This window comes from Motacilla alba, chromosome 3 (genome assembly GCF_015832195.1).
Source record: "Motacilla alba alba isolate MOTALB_02 chromosome 3, Motacilla_alba_V1.0_pri, whole genome shotgun sequence".
Classification (NCBI taxonomy): domain Eukaryota; kingdom Metazoa; phylum Chordata; class Aves; order Passeriformes; family Motacillidae; genus Motacilla; species Motacilla alba.
The window spans coordinates 109,569,365-109,585,537 of NC_052018.1; the positions used below are offsets into that span (position 1 = coordinate 109,569,365).

At 46.7% G+C, this 16,173-nt stretch overlaps 1 protein-coding gene across 6 annotated transcripts in view; it reads left to right on the plus strand.

Annotated features, from left to right (window-relative positions):
• The window catches only part of SPTBN1 (spectrin beta, non-erythrocytic 1), a 116,203-nt gene that overhangs the window by 56,441 nt on the left and 43,589 nt on the right, over positions 1-16,173 (plus strand). For all 6 annotated transcript variants that reach the window (XM_038130449.1, XM_038130453.1, XM_038130450.1 and 3 more), the window contains one exon: positions 12,464-12,615. In XM_038130449.1, the coding sequence (XP_037986377.1) occupies positions 12,464-12,615 (152 nt within the window). The remainder of the gene's footprint in view (positions 1-12,463; positions 12,616-16,173) is intronic.

The window sequence follows — 16,173 nt, forward strand, 5'->3', positions numbered from 1 at the left end:
TCGGTGACGTCCTGGCCACTGTCACTTGTGCAGGTGCCCTGATAATCTGTCAGTCTTTAATAGCAGATTAAGTGCTGGTTGTATCTGGACCTGTTGCTCTTAGCTGTGGCCTAAGTCCTTATGAGAGGAACTCACAGGGTGAGACGTGGAAGTTATGGAACATTTTTTCCACAGATCCCCTGCTGCAGATGTATTACTAAATGCTTCTCTCTCTGCCTCTCCTCCAAAATAAATATGTCTGATAAGTTATATAATAAAATTCCCATGATATAAACCTTATTTACTGGAGCCTTTGCTCTTAACAGTTGACTTGCCCTGGTGTTTGCCAGCACACTATGCTAATGATGCTCTGTGCCACTTGAAAGATGCTCCTGTGTCCTCAGTGCCTGGCGCCAGCCGTGTTCCAGCTAATTCCTCACTGCACATACTTTTTTCCTAAATAAAAGCAGTCACAAGTTGTCCCGGAGAGCAGACAACACTTAAGGACACCTAATATGTAAACCCTTTAACCATGCAGCATGTCCTGGCAGTGCCATCCCCCTCAGGGATGGATTGGAGCTCTGCCCTGGCGCCAGCAGAGCTGCTCCCCACGCTGGGTATGGCAGGGCTGGGACAAGCAGGGAATAAAACAGCAGCTCCAAGGGGACTTCCCCCTGTTATCCCTGAATGAAATGGCTGGGCAGGGTGGTGTGATCTCTGCGGTGCCCGTTTCAGGGTGCTGGGTTTGTGGCTGTCCTTTCCCTCTCCTCCAGCCTCCTGAACGTGGCCCATCTTATCCGGTTCCTGGTAGGTTTCAGGTGTCCCTGTGTGAGCCACCTAATGCCAGAACACCTTTGTTTTCTGTGCTCCACAACTCAACTTTCCCTTCTGGTTTAGCTCCTGTTGCCAAGTTTAGAAACATTTCCCTGGCATCAGGTGCAGGTCACCGTGGCCTTCACATTCAGGAGTGTATTCATGGGACTTTTCCTTTTGCATAAACATCTGGTGTATCTGAGTTGGGTGAAATGTGTGAAATGTGTGTAAATTTGGGGACCTGGAAATCAGTGAGTTGTGACTGAGGCTTCAGGGGCATCCAAATGAGTGCGAGGTGCCGCAGTGCATTCTCATGCCTGTGCACCCCGTGTCTGTGTGATTTGGAGGTGTAAGACGGGAGCAAACACAAATAGTCTGTGCAAATGTGCAGTAGTTCTGTGCTTAACCAGTACCTGAACTATGTTCTAATGACATTGCTGTTACATTAACAGACAACTGGGAGTGTTAATTAGGCACTGAACTTCCAGAAGTTGCTTTTCCTTTATTAACTGCCATTACCTCATAGTCTGTTTGGGGCTTTATTCTGTTTTTTGGGGTTTTTAAAGAAAACACCACATCACCGGTTCATGTTTGAGGGGGAAAAACCCAGAATATGGAGATGAAAGAAACAACATGGAAAGTGCAACATGGCTGAGGAGGCATCAGTGAAATGACTGTGATCAAGAGTCTTTGAGTACTTTGATCATTTTCTCACTGTGTTAAAAATGAAAGAAAGTGAAGGCAGATACTTGGGAGCTCTCCTGGACCCCTTCCACAGGAGCCACACCTTCGTCCCTATGTAGGGCCTTCCAACTGTTGCAGTGAAGGCCTTGCACAATCAGTACAACTCACAAGTCCACTTTTAAGACTAGAAAAACAAGAAACAAGTGATGTTTTTGGATGAAGATACACATTTAAAGTATTAAAAGTATAATTTTACCCTAATTTCTTCAAATTTGCATCACCTTTAAATCTCAGAGAGACTTTAGAGGGTTTCAAACAAAGGGGTTTTTTTCTGGTGCTGCTTTGAAAGTTACTACCTGGGCAGGAAATACCGTGCTGGAAAGGGATCTCTTTTCCCCACTCTTGCATAATTCCAAAGCTAAAATGATTTTGCTTAAACATGCCACACTGTCCCACAAAAGCAGATCAGTAAATGACCTTTGGATTGGAATCAAACAGACAAGTAAGAAAATTTGGAGGTGAGGAACTAGAATGCATGTGCAACTTGTTTGTGCCTCAGAAGTCCCAATAAAGTAGGTGTGGCATGAAAAGAAAGATTTCTTATTATTGTTATTTCTTTAATTGCCACATGGATGTCTTAAAGAACTCCTTTACTATTCAAAGTGACCAGCTGGAATGTGTGTTCAAGCTGAGATCATGGTTCAGCTTTCTGGAGCTTTTCTTAAGCAAGCTAACAGGTGAAGGTGTCAGTTCTGCCAGTCTCAAAAGACACCAACTCCAGGACTTTCCTGGGAGCTCTGCATGATGAGTTTGCAGATTAGAGCTAGAGAAGATTAGGGATTTTTCCTCTAATGCTTCTTATTAGCAGTTTGTATCAAATCTCATTAAAATAAATGCATTTTTAAAACTCCCTTTTTAGAAATGGTGGCATTTTATAAATATCAAGGTTCCTTCTGTTATACAAGTGATTTTTATTGTAACCTACAGTATTTTTGTTGCTGTTACTCATTCCGTTTCCACCTTTGGGATTTAGTTTGCTGAGCTGTGGTCTGGCTTACCTGTGGTGCTGTTGCTTCTATTCAGCATCCTGTCAGCCCAGTGTAGCGCATCTGACTCTACAATATGGCATGCAGTTAACAGTAGTAAATTATTGTGTGGCCATGGAAACTGCAGGAACGAAACACATTGTTCAGCAAGGCTGTGAATTCAGCTCTTATTAATCCCTGATCAACGCAGCGGTTATTTAAATACATGTTCTTCCATTTAAAATATTTCTGTGATAATGAAAATTATAATTTAGCAGCAATTAATTATAATGATAACATCTCTTAGCGCAGAGATTTAATATTTTGAAAGGATTAAATGCAGTCATTGTAGATTTCTTTATTTTCTATTCATGCTTTTCTGTCATTAAGGTGAAATTAGATTTAAACATGAAACCAACAAAGGTTTCTTTCTTTCATCTATTCTTCATTCTGATTGCAGTGAGTTTTTACAGAAGCCTGGTCAAAACATATTACAGCTTCGACTTTGCACTCCATGTAATGTCCCAGCTTGTGCCTCAGATGAAAGAAGAAATCCCACAGCCCTCTGAAATCCCTCAGTGGGATTCCATAGGAATACTGGCAGTGCAGTCTTCTGGCCTATTCTTGTTTAAGCTTGCTGGAATTCATAGAATCACAGGATATTTCAGGGTGGAAGATGAGTTTATTTGGTCCAGCTCACCTGCTCAAGGCAGGGGCAACTCCCATGGTAGATCAGGTTGCCTAGGGATTTGTCCTCCCGAGTAAGGGTGGAGTTCCCACAGCCTGTGGGGAGGTGTAATGTCCCAACACCCTCACAGGGACAGCTTTCTTCTGGATATCCCATTGGGATTGCCCTTGCTTGGTTCCCCCGAGCCTTGCATCCTGGCAGGTCTCCTCCCTCCAGGGTGGCATGTGCCACTGGAAGTTGTTGCCCACAGTACCAGGGTGTGCTCTGCAAAAGGTGGGATTCACCATGCACTTCGCTGTGTGGGGAGTGCTGAGTCCTGATGCTCATCTCTCTGTGACTCATCTCTGGTTAATGTCACTTACAATTCCGTATTTCCAAATCCCTGGCTAACGAGGCTCCCAGGCTGGGCACACAGGACCAGTAGGAATTGCAGTGCCAGTAGTCTTGTGCGAGAGCAGCTGCATTTCCTGCAGTGCTGAGAAGAGGGAGGAGTGCTGAAAGGAAAAGAGAACAACAGAAATAATAAAACCCCCCAGCTCCTTCTTCCTACCCTTGCTTTCCTTCCCATAGGCAAGTGGGAATCCACTGTAAAAACTCTCAGTCTGCCGGGCTTGCTGAACACGGAGAGAAATAAGATGGATCTGGTGTAGGGAAGGACCTGGCATGTTCCCTGCCCAGGCCAAACCTTGTTCTCATACTCATTCAACACTTCCAGTCAGAGAGGGGTTTGGACACCTATAGAAAAATGGTTTTGTCCCCCTCAGAAATCCCCTGGCACTTCCCTGCATTATGCATACAGTGTGTTTTAAAGGAAACTGCCAAGACCCCCCAAGAGTGTGTGTGTGCTTGAAACAGTGCAGTGACCTCAGGTTCTCATTGTTCTTCTGTGGGAATTTTGCAGTCAGTGTCCTGCGACAGGCAGATGCTTTTTCCATGCTCCTTTTGATGAAGTGATTCGTTTCTTACGCAAAAGGGAAAAGTGGCAACAAGCACTGACATCAAATCAGCCATGAGGGGTTTGTGTCCTTTTGTATAAAATGCCAACAGCACTGAGGCATTTTCCATGCTGCTTTTTAAAGGAGGCCTATTTGAACACCGCACATCATGAGGCAAAAAAGTTACTCCTTTATTCATCTGTACTTCTGCTATTTTGCTGTAGATATGGCTTTGTAACACCTTTCTTCAGAAAGGAGGAAGGGAGGCCCAAGATGGTTAGAGAGATGGAGCACCTCTGCTTTGGGAAAAGCTGAGAGAATTGGGGTTGTTCAGCCTGAGGAAAAGAAGCTTCAGAGTGACCTGGCGGTGCCTGAAGAAGGTACAAGATGGAGAGAGGCTATTTACAAGAGTCTGGAGTGACAGGATAAGGGGGAATGGCTTCACACTGACAGAGAGAAGGGTTAGATGGGATATTGGGAGGAAATTCTTCCCTGTGAGGGTGGTGATGCCCTGGCACATGTTGCCCAGAGCAGCTGTGGCTGCTGCATCCCTGGAAATGTTTAAGGCTGGGCTGGATGGAGCTCTGAGCAATCTGGCCTTGTGGAAGGTGTCCTGGCCCATGGCAGAGCAGTGGAACTGGATTATATTTAAGGTTCTGTCCAACCTAAGTCTGTGATTATGTGATACAGTTTGGGATTCAGGCCTTGGTCCTTGCGATCATTTTGTTCAGCTGTCATGTGCAGCCCAGGGTAGGTGGTGGTAGTTGAAGCTGGAGGTGTGCACAAGTATTTCCAAGAGCAGTCCCCAGAAGTGTTAAATCATTTGAATTACCCACTAAAGGTGGTGTTTCTGTAGCTGCTTTGCATTTCATACAGAAGAACCAGCAGTCACTGGGGTTCCTGGAGAACCAGAAGAGCAGCTGACTGGTTGCTGTTGCTCTACTGGGCCCTGGGAGGGGTGCTCTCCACAGAGGGAGCTGGGCATGTTGTGGGAGATGGTTACACAGGTTTATATTCCAGTCCCCCAAAGTTAAACCAGCAGTTCACACAGCCATCACCAATGCAGGGAGAGCTGGCCACCTGCTGCTCTAAATCTGCTTAAAAATGTCATCTTACCTTCTGAACTGAAACAAAAACTATAAATCAAAAGCTGACTTCTTCCGCCAGTTTAATCTGTTAAGCCCAGATGACTTTTATGTTTATTTGCTGTGGGAGGCTTTACAGTAACTTTCTGGAGATGAACATAATCATTCCTGTGCATGAATCTGCACCTGGCTTGTGGAAGGTTCATTTTTGTGTTGCTGACACCAAAATGCCATAAACTCTGTGTAAAAATAAAACCATTAAGGGACCTGCCCTTCCACACCCTGCAGTGCTTGGCTGGCTCCTGGACATTGTTCTGTGCATTATGTCATTGAGGGAGGTTTAGTGCCATCAAAGAGAGAAAGCAGCAGAATTGTTTGTTCCACATGCTGCATTATGTAGCTTTCCCTTTTTTCTTTTCCAGAGGATTTTCTGCAGTGAAAGTGCTCACATGCTGTAACGTTTATTAGGGAAGGGTAGATATTTAATAGGATTTAGCAGCTGGCTGGTGCTTCCTAGTAAAAGCAAAAGGATTGCTGAACACACCCCTGATTTTTTCACAATTGTCTCCATGTAGCAGAGTCGGGAAAGCAGCAAAGATTTTGCTCCTAATGAAATCACCAGCTAAACACAGCACAAACAAAATCCCTTCATTGCTTTGTCATCTTTAACATTTGCATTCAAGTTCTTGTTTAAGTCGTGCTGGAGCACGCAAAAGCTTTGGTGTGATCTCACCAGTTGGGATTGGAAATCACTCCACAGATTACTTTGTGCCATAAAATAACCATTAACAAATGCATCCTATTTGCATGAGAATGATCAGCTGCTCCACTCCCATTCCTCCATGGTAAACTGTCAGCAAGATTAAAGTGAAGGGGATGCATTTTTTCTAAGCACCGGACCTCGTGGATCATGTTCTCTGTGTGTCATGTGTAAATTTGACTTCCTGCAGGTTTTGTTCTAGTTTTTTCCTTGTTCCTGCATGTGTGTACTATGGACTTGCGTCTTCTACATTGAGCTCTGTTTCTTCCATTTTTAAAAATTCCAATTTTCAGTCTTAACCTGTCATCTGCAGCTGGGGAAAAGCAGCATCCACTGCTCAGCTTATTGCTATAGGACACCGGAATACTAAAAGAAACTTCAATGTTAGGAGAAAATTTCCTTTTCTCTACTGATAGCTAATAGTGATCTTTCTTCCTTCATTTTCTTCCCCATAGATCAATTCTAATACATTTCCATTTAGATTATCTGTGCCTGGCTGTGCATGCTTATGCATTGTTCTCTGGGCTTCCTGATGCCCAAGGACTAATCCAGCATGTGTGGGACCGTGTGGAAAGGCCATCACTTGGGCAGTGTTTACCCAAGCCAGATGTTTCTCTCCTCAACTGATCCTCAGTGGATACACTGAGGTGCATTTTACCCTCTGGGCTATATTTAGTGCTGCGTCAGTTCAGTGCTTTGCATAGCTACACACCCCACAAGCTGCAGTCCCACTGGGGTCTCAGCCCAGGGTGGGGTCCTGCTGGGCTGCGAGGAGCACACAAACCCAGCCTCAGCCTCCTTCCCCACCCTGAGGCACAGCTCAGGGCTGCTGGCAGTCCCCAGCTGTCTCTGAGCACACAGCCCTGGATTTGGACAGAGAATCCAAGAACGGGAGCCACCATCTCTGTTTGTCAAGGTGCTGCTGCAGTGGTGACCCAAGGAGCGGTGTCAGACCTGCTGAGGGCTCTGTGTGCCTCAGGGCCAGGTTGTTCCATTCAAGCCTGCCTGGAATATCAGAGGCTGGGCCCATGTCAGAGTTATTTCATGTTCTCTGTCGCTCTTTGCTTACTCCAACAAACAGTGGAGGTTATCACAGCACATCTGTTCGTGCTGTTTACTGATAAAATCTTATTTGATCACCACATTCTGGTCCCAGTGCTGATCTGCCCTTCCCTCACAAATCTTTCTCGGCTGAAAAACCTCAAAGCACAGCTGGAATTTGTGAAGCTGTGAATATTACTGGCTATTTCACTCCACATCCTTGGATCTGTGAGAAAGCACAGGGTGAATATTTTGCACCCTGAACACCAAAAGCAATGGGAACATTGTCCTGTGAAAGGAAGCTCTGTTTTCTCTGTGCTCTGTGAAATGAGGATATCATCTGGGAAATTCTGGGAAGCTGTGGATAGTGGATATCAGCAGAAGTGGTGTGCTTAGAGCAGCACTCAGCTGATCTCTGAGTCAGTGGATGTTGCAGTGCTTCATGTAGGGCACACACTGGATGCTATAATAAAAATGTAATCATTTTAAGCTGGAGAAAATTCTTCCAGCATGGAAGTATAAGATGGAAACCTGCAGGAGATGGAGCTTTTGGAGTTAGGGATTAAAAATCATCTGTAATTTGTCTTGCTTGAGGTACTGCAGGGATCCACGGACAGTGCCAGTGACAAAAGCAGCTGCCCTTGGGCTGAGCTCAGCAGGGAGGCTGTTGGTGCTGCTGTCCTGAGGGGCTGAGAGCCCAGCAGCAGTCCCAGACTACTCCTTTCAGCTCTCCTTTTTGTGCTCCATTTTCACTGTTTGGACTCCTCTGAGAGCACCCCCTTTGCTATGTGGAGGCTTTTGCCCCTGTCCAGAGGCTGGAGAGAGCTGTTACACACCCAAAGTCATTTTACCTGTGCAGGGCTGGCAGCAGCATGGCCTAAACAGATTTACCACTCCATTGGAAAGGGATTCAAGGTCAGCGTGCTGGAAATGTGGTTTGACTGGTATGGAAGTGATCAGGGTGTCTGGTTTTAGCAGGCAGGTAAGAGGTAACCTCTGCCATGGCTGCGGTCAGCGCTGCTGCACACAGAGGCCCTGAGGCCCGTAAGGACCGCTGGCATGTGGGAGTACACAGGGTCACGGGGCCCACGCTGCTCTCAGCCAGCTCCTGAAGCCCTGCCTTTCCCAGGGCAGTTATTAAAACAAATTCACCATTATTCTGGCACTGCCCTATTGAGTTCAGCCAGCGGAGCTGAGCGTGTGACAAGGGGGGTGGTGTATGTGACCCCCCTCTCACTGTCCCGCACTGGGGACTCGGTAACTGAGCTCTGGGCTTTCAGAAAGTGGACTGCATTTTTGTCAGATTTTTTCTCATCAAATTAGTGGAGGAAGAATGGTCTCCCCTCAAGCGAGGAAGCAGTTAGATGCCTGTTTGTGATCCTGTCCAGCTCAGTTTATGCTTTCAGTGTACCAACTGTGGTTTATTTACTGAACTCCTAAACAAAGTCAGTCCTTGATGCATCACAATCACAGTGCTGGAGTTTGCAAGCCCCTGTCTGGTGGTAGCATTGTCATGGGGCCTTCCGCATAAAGGAAATTTCCTTCCCAGTGTTGCTTCAAGATAAGTTGGATTCTCTATTATTGATAGTGCTCGGAGAGCGGCTTCCGTTTTCCTGCTGTGCATGTTTTGCATGTTGCTCATTTCTCTTTACCCTTGGGAAACAAATGTTTTCACAAGCTGTAGGACACTTGGAGCTCCACCCATATCCTCTCATTTTAATTAATCTTCAAAATCCATAACTGTGTTTTTGAAAATATGAAGGACATTTGTCAAAACCATCACATGAGGTTTGTAAATAGCACTCAAGACTCATGGCTGATGTTAAATCCCTGGAGTCACCATTCAGGGATGCACCTGGCCCTTACTGTGGAGGTTTTTTGCACATTAAGAGAGTCACCACAGTTGTGTTGTTTGCTTAGCCAAATTGTCAGGGCTCTAAGCACCACATTTCTGTACGTATCTTTCTTTATTTGAAACATACAATCAAAATTCCTTGGTTTTAATTCTGTATGTGTTTTAACCTGAAACCCTAGAGCAGAAAAATATTTTATCAGTTAGAAAGAGTTGATAAAAGCATTGCAAAAACCTGCTGTCATTGTGAAACATCATGTAGAAATAATCAGGAGAGGTTTTAACATGACCAACCCCAGTCATACCACTTTCCAAATGGGCTTGGTTTGCTTTCCCACGTTGTGGGAGTGCAAGAGGAGTGAAGTGATGCGGGGTAAGAAGGGCTGTGCCTTCTTCCTCCAGGGGCTTCTCTGGCTGACAGTGACAGTGGGGAATTAGAGCTGTGCTCTGCCTGTGCCAAGAGCAGGATAAAGCCTGGCCTTCCTGGGTGACTGCCCCATTAGGAGCCTGAAAGAGCTGCTGTGTCTCTCCAGTGGCATTTTTCTAACATAAGTTGCTGGTTGTCCCCAAAAGTTGGCAGTGGCATGTGAGGCCTGGCCCTTGTGTGGTGCCACAGGGTTTTCCCATGGGGCCGCACCCGGACAATCAGGGATCTCCCTGCTTTGGGCCCTGCTTGCTGTAAATCAGAGCAGAGATGGAAAGAAAGTGAAAAGCCATGAATGGCTCCAGCACTGAAGTTGCTGGAGCTCATGTGAAAAGCTGACTGTAGGCTCAGCACGAGGAGTTAGCGCTGGAACCAGCGCGGCTGTGGTCGCAGCCGAGATTTTCACACTGTTCTGAAGCGGTGGAGCCAGCAAGGGAGGAGGCCGGTTCCACAGAGGATGGGTGGGGATCAGGTGAGAGGAGCTCAGGCAGGAGCGAGCTGGGGCGGGGGCGGAGGTGGGAGCCAGAGAAACCGAGCGGGCCCTGCAGCACTCGCTGTAAACAGGAAATCGAGGCTGCCGAGAGCAAGGCTGAGGAAACGGGAAAGCAGAAGGGGAGAGGCAGCAACTGGCTTTGAACTCTAGAGTAAAGAAAACACTCCTAAGGGCACCACCATCAGCTCCCCGAGCACAGAGGGCCTCCAGCCAGGCTGGACTCCCATCCTCTCTCTCCCTGATAGTTCACTGTGCTTAAGGATGCTGAAGCAACACTCAGGACGCTGAAGCAACACTCAGGACAAGAAGTCAGTCAAACTTTCTCAGGGCTTTTCCCCCCGAGTCCCCACTGCCTGAAAAATGCACTTTGTCCTCCTTTGGGGCCACTGAAAGTGCTGGGGTGGGAAAGCTTTTTGGAAAAGCGGCCTCAGAGCCACATGGACACTGTCCCCAGGAGGGACCTGTCCTCCCTGTCCTGGAAGGGCTGCTTGCTCTGTTGGCTTCCTCAACTTGCTTTCAACACCAGAAGATCCCGAGCTGGTGTCAGTTAATACCATGGCTCCAAAGTTTCACAACGTGACTTGATGTGTCACTGCATTTCCCACATCGTGTCTTTCATCTGTTCAGAATTAGGCCCTGACTCTTCATCTCCTTTTACTAAAGCCACATGGACGTTCTTTTCCCGTTCTTTACTTTCACTGTTCCCAAAATTGGGAACAGTGAAAATTGGTCATCATTTTTGACCAATTTTTTTTAATGGTTGGCTTTAAGATGGTATTTGATAGCTCTTTTTGTTTTACATAATATGTTGTATATCCATCTCTATTTGCATGGTCCTGTACATTGGCATCTCTCTTTGGGATGAATGTAAGCACAGGGATCGCTGAATGTTGTGCTTCTTTGTAGAGACTACAGTGATTAAATAAACAAACTTGCTGAGCTCTCCTGGGGCTTGTACGAGCTGGTGAGAGGAGACATCATTTCTGATGGAATTTTCTTTAAAAAGCACCAACTATTGCAAGGTTTCTCTTCTGTGACTCATTAAAAAAATTCTTCAAGTAAAGGCATGGATTACTAGACAAGCAGACATGCAGATACAGCATTCTCAGGCACTTGCTAGAAATAGTTCATAAATCCCATATTTAAAGCTAGTAGACACTGACTGCAGTTCCTGCTGATCTCCTGTTCTCTTCCTCTATCACAGGGATCCTCTGCTCCATACAGAGTAAGGGCAAACACAAAAATGCAAACTGTCAGTTCACCCAAAGAACATTGTTTTGTCACTAACCCCAGCTTTGACATTTTTCCAAGCCACATTTGTAATTTCACACCTTGACAGGTAGGTAAAAGCTGTCAAAAATGGGGCAGTTTCAGGGCAGTAGATTTGGTCATGTCTAACCACATGGGTAGGAAGAACAAGTTCAGAAATAAGTGGGAGGAACTGAAATCTTAGGGTGGGGTTTGTGCAGTTGTGCAAACCACCACTCAGTGCAGGTCTGCTCTCCTCCCACTCACCACCGTTCTGTTATCTGATTTCTCTTCTTACTGTCTTTTCTTATTTTACTTGGTCCTCAGCTTTCTGTCCTCTTCCCTCTCAGCATCTTTGTCATCCCACATCACCATGATCAGATATCTGCTGCTGTCCCCAAGGTCCTGAAGGCAGTGACTGGTTATGAACGTGCTGGGCATGCCCTCACCACGCTGCACTGCCAGGAGGGGAGCACATCCTTCCTTTGGGAGGACAGCATCCACCAAACCCCTGGGCGGCCACATCTGGAATGTTCTCTGTGTTTAAGCAACATTCTTGGAGCTTTCAGAGCTGGGGGTGCTGCAGTTTAGGATTAATCTGCCTTCATGTCCTGTTTCTGTACATGCCAACATCTTTACAGAGGCTGATGGGAGGCTTGGAGTCTTGTCTGCCTGGGAAAGCAGAGCACTTCCATTCATCTGTCTAGCTGTGGCTTCCAGAGCCCGAGTCAGAGCACCTGTGTTTTGACAAATTTGGTCTGTAGTATTTCCCAGCTCAGTGAAATGACTTTTGGCTAACAAGGCTTCATCCAAAGCCCTTGGCAGAAGAATGTAACCACAGAGATGTATAATGTTTTCTGTCTGAGAGCTCTGGGCTTGGCAGATAGGAGCTGGGTAGGAGTTTGTGAATTAATGTGGACTGCAGTGAGCCTGTGCAGTAAGAGAGCTCTCACAGCCAATGTTTTCCTCTATAAACTGTTGTGAAAGACTCTGGGAAGGGAAGGTGGAAAGAATCTATTTTTCTATGGCTTGATATAAATGCTTGTCTACCTCAGGCATGCAGTTATGGAAAAATTCATGTTGACATTGTGTAAATACAGTTACAAATGTTGAATCTGCAAATAAATATTGTCATGAGAAGGGGAAAAAGTCAGTGGGAAGCTTTGGTCTCGGCTCTCTATCATATTTGTCTTAACCCAAAAGGGCTTGGGATATTTTGGGGGAATGTGTTACAGATTCGTGTGAGTTCCAGAGCAGGTGAACTCAGCAGGTGAAGAATGGTGGGTTTTCAATGAAAAGTCCTAATTTCATCAATGATTCTCTCAAAAGGACAAGCCATACCTTTGATTTAATCTTTAATGATTGAGCATCCCATTTTCACGTAGAAACGTGAGCTGTGATTTATTTTGAGTAACATTCTGTTGTTTCCCCCACAGATGAACGTGAGGCAGTTCAGAAGAAGACCTTCACAAAGTGGGTGAATTCCCACTTGGCTCGTGTGTCCTGCCGAATTACAGACCTGTACACTGACCTTCGAGATGGGAGGATGCTCATCAAACTCCTGGAAGTGCTTTCAGGAGAGAGACTTGTAAGTGCTTATCAGTATCCATTGTGGGGGGATTGGGTTGGGTTGGGTTTGGATGGGGTTTTGTGAATCCTTGTCTCAACTGCAGTATAGGAAATCTGGGTGCTGAGAGTTCAGCACTGAAAATGTCTTTTTATATATTAAAGAAAAAAAAGAGCTATATTGCTTCAGCTGGATCCAGACACCACTAAAATGCCTTCCTAGTGGCTTCAGTGGGAATCAAAGGAAGTCTTCTTCAAAGGTTCCTTGCTGGTAACATGCTGAGTGCTTCCAGCAGCATGTTCCCTTCTCCCAGATCAGACAGGCACAGAGTACAAAATGTTCCTGAGCCCCTTAGATCCCTTGGTAGTGGTGAGTTAGATATGCTGGGGCACCTGGGCCCTGGGAGCATTGGCCCATTTCTCTGCTAACAAACTCTGCAGTGATGTAGGTGTGCAGGCCTGGCACATCCCCGCTCCCTTCCCAGAGCATGCCAGGGTTGTGCAGGACAACAACTGGAGAGGGCCATGCCACCCTGGCAGCAGCTGGAGGTGTGTTCATTACACCCCACTGCTGAGGAATGTCCCTGAGTGTACTTGATTTCACTCAGATAAGGTTTGGGCTTTCTTTGGTAAGGGGTATATCTAAAATCAATATCAATAAGTGGGTCAAATTCTTTCTTTGAGTGTGCTGAGGTACCCTCTTGGTACCAGCACGAGGAGTGGTGAGTAAGAAAGTCCTTGTAGTGGAAAATGCTCCTGCCCAAGAGGAAAATTGGGTGCCAGGAAATGGCTGGGTATCAGCTTCTCCTTCAGTTCCTTAAATGATGGCGATGCTCTTAACTGCCTAATTTAGAGCAATCTTTTCAAAGAAATACCAGTCTTTAGCTAAGACCCAAGGCTGCAGGGGGCTGGGTAATCACTTGTCATCAAGCTCTCCTATTAGTGGAGCTCTGTGGCTTAAGACTCTGGTTAATGAGTGGAACATATGGCCCAGTCTAGTGTGTGTGGGGAGGCAGGAGAGGAGCTGCCTGAGTGCATCTGGGAGGACGAGGGAGCTGGGATGTGCACAGAAGTGCCTCTGTGGATGGGGCAACAAATCCTGGTGTTCATCAGCTGCAGTTTGCTCTGAGCCCCTCTCTGTCTCTGCCAGACCGCTCACCTCAGCCATGTGCTGGGTTTGACATGCTCACTGCAGGTAGCAGGTATTCCTCACACAGGGATGAGTTGAGACCAACGTGCCCCAGTATTTGAGGGCTGAGACACCAAATGTGTCACCTCTGGTTAAATCTGCCTGTCTGCCTGTCAAGATTTGACTTTCAGCAGCAAATAGGAAGCTCAGAGCAGTCCCATGACTGTGCTTGCATCGTTCATGTCCATATTTCACTCCAGGTTTTGGAAAATGCAAACAGGGCTGGGGCAGCTGTGGGGTGGGGAGAGGACAGGAGCCTCCTGGAGCTGCACTTGCATCATTGTGTCTGGCATTGGCAGCTGTCTGCACCACCACACATTCTTTTTGGAGCTTCCTTATCTGAGGCTGGAGGACAGCAGGCTCTGTTTGAACAGTGCATTCCACCACACCTTCTTCTGCAAACAAGAGTAAACGCAATGCACTAAACCTTGAGACAATTACACACACCAAAAGTATTCCAGGAGAATCTTACACACACCAAAAATATTCCAGGAGGACTGCCATGCAGCCTCCACTTGCTGATGTTCTTCAGTTTTTGGAATTTATTTTAGTCAATATTAGGTAGGTTCTGACATCTCCATGGCACCCCAGAGAAATGTGAAGGCAGATCTTATGCAGAAGACTTAAAATCAAGACAAGAAACACCAAATGGTAAGAAAGCAGAAGCTAGCATAGGTGTATCCCATAAACATGGGGTATTTACTGGTGCAGTGGAACAAACAGAAGTTGTTTCCTCTCTTTTGAAACTGGGATTGAGATTCTGGAGCCTGTGGAGCAGAGTCCAGGATTTTGGATGCCAGTCAGGGAAGCAGGGCTGCTCTTTGCCCTCTCACTTCGATCGCACAAACCCTGCATTTTCCAAAACTTACTGTGATTTTTGTTGATGAAAACCCACAGTCCTTGGAGGTGTGTTGGAGAAACTCAGAATGAGGGCAACCAATAATGGCAACACCTACATCTTCCTGACCTTGCTCAGTTTGATTCCTAATCCTAGTGTTTAGTCCAGACCTTACAGCATGATGTCCTCTGCACAGCAGTGTTTGGAAGGAAAGTGATAGCATGCAATGCTCTCACTGAGCACAGTGGGAAAGAATCCAGCCAGCATGAAAGGACAGTTGTAATTTGGTTTGCACACACTGTTAACCAGCTTCTCCCAAACAGAAAAATAAAGCTGGGAATTGTTTTTGTCCTAAGATTAAGCATTTAGCTCAGTTTCTTCCCAACCAAATTAAGGATTAGTAAATTCCTTGCAGTTCCTGGATGCTCAAAGGTCAAACCACTTAGGCACATTCTCTGTAGTGAATTCTGTCTCATTTTCACTTGGAAAAGAGGAAGGGTTTTGATGTAGAGCCAGATTTCCTGTAACGTGTGTGTGAAAACTCTGGGTTTGATATTTGCTTTCCCTCCACTCAGTGTCTGGATCTGTGTCAGCCCAATAAATGTGCAAGATATGTCTCACTATGCCTCATCCTGAGGCTATGCAGTGGAGTGTGGCAAGCACAGCCACACCTTGCACAAACCAGACTCTGACGCCTCTTCCTCTACATAAAACATCTCTGGTGAATGGTTTTGGCTCTGTAACCGTGGCACTGGAGCTTCTGAGAGCACGAAAAGAGCTTTTTGAATCCTTTTCTGCTCGGTAGTTTGACACAATAGAGGTGGTGCAGGCAGTGCTTCGGGCATTGGGAAGGGCTGTGTTAAGGCAGAGGGGACAGGCTGGGTCTGCCACTGCTGCTGAGAAGTGGCCACAGTCACAGTCATTCCTGGCCTTGGGAACATCCTTGTGCGGGTGAGCAGGCCTGGGAAGCTGCTCCAGGGCTCCAGGTGTGGCCATGGGCTGAGACAAACCGTGGGCTGGAGCTGGGGGTGCAGCCAGGCCTCCGCCTTCCCTCCTGCCCCAGAACTGCCTCCTCCCTGTGTTTTGTTTTGCAAGGTTCAGTCAAGTCTTAGGTCCAGCTTTCTACACTCCTAATGGTTGATGGTGCCAGCTAAAGGCTGGATCCCAGATTGTCCCTGCTGAGTGAGGAATCTCCGGGAGGCTTCAGCCAACCATGCAGCTCTCTCCTGCTTCTTCTGCTCCAGCTGTGGCTCTTTGCACTGGCAGCATTTGGGATGGATGGGGTGTGCACAGGCTGCAATTTGGGCCTCTTTGGAGGGCCTTTTATACTCCAAAGCAGAGGGAGTCTCCTGGAAATTCTCCTCCTTGCTGTGAGCTGTGGGTTGATCCTGCATCATTCCCCAGCCTCGGGAGGAGAACAGACCCAGGCTGACTGAGGCTGAAGCCGGTGGCTTCAGGGTTTGCGTGTCCCAAAGGACATCTTCCTGCATGGCTTCCCTCTCCACCATCCCCTGTGGCCAGGGACTGTACCATGGCACTGGCCAAAACTCTTC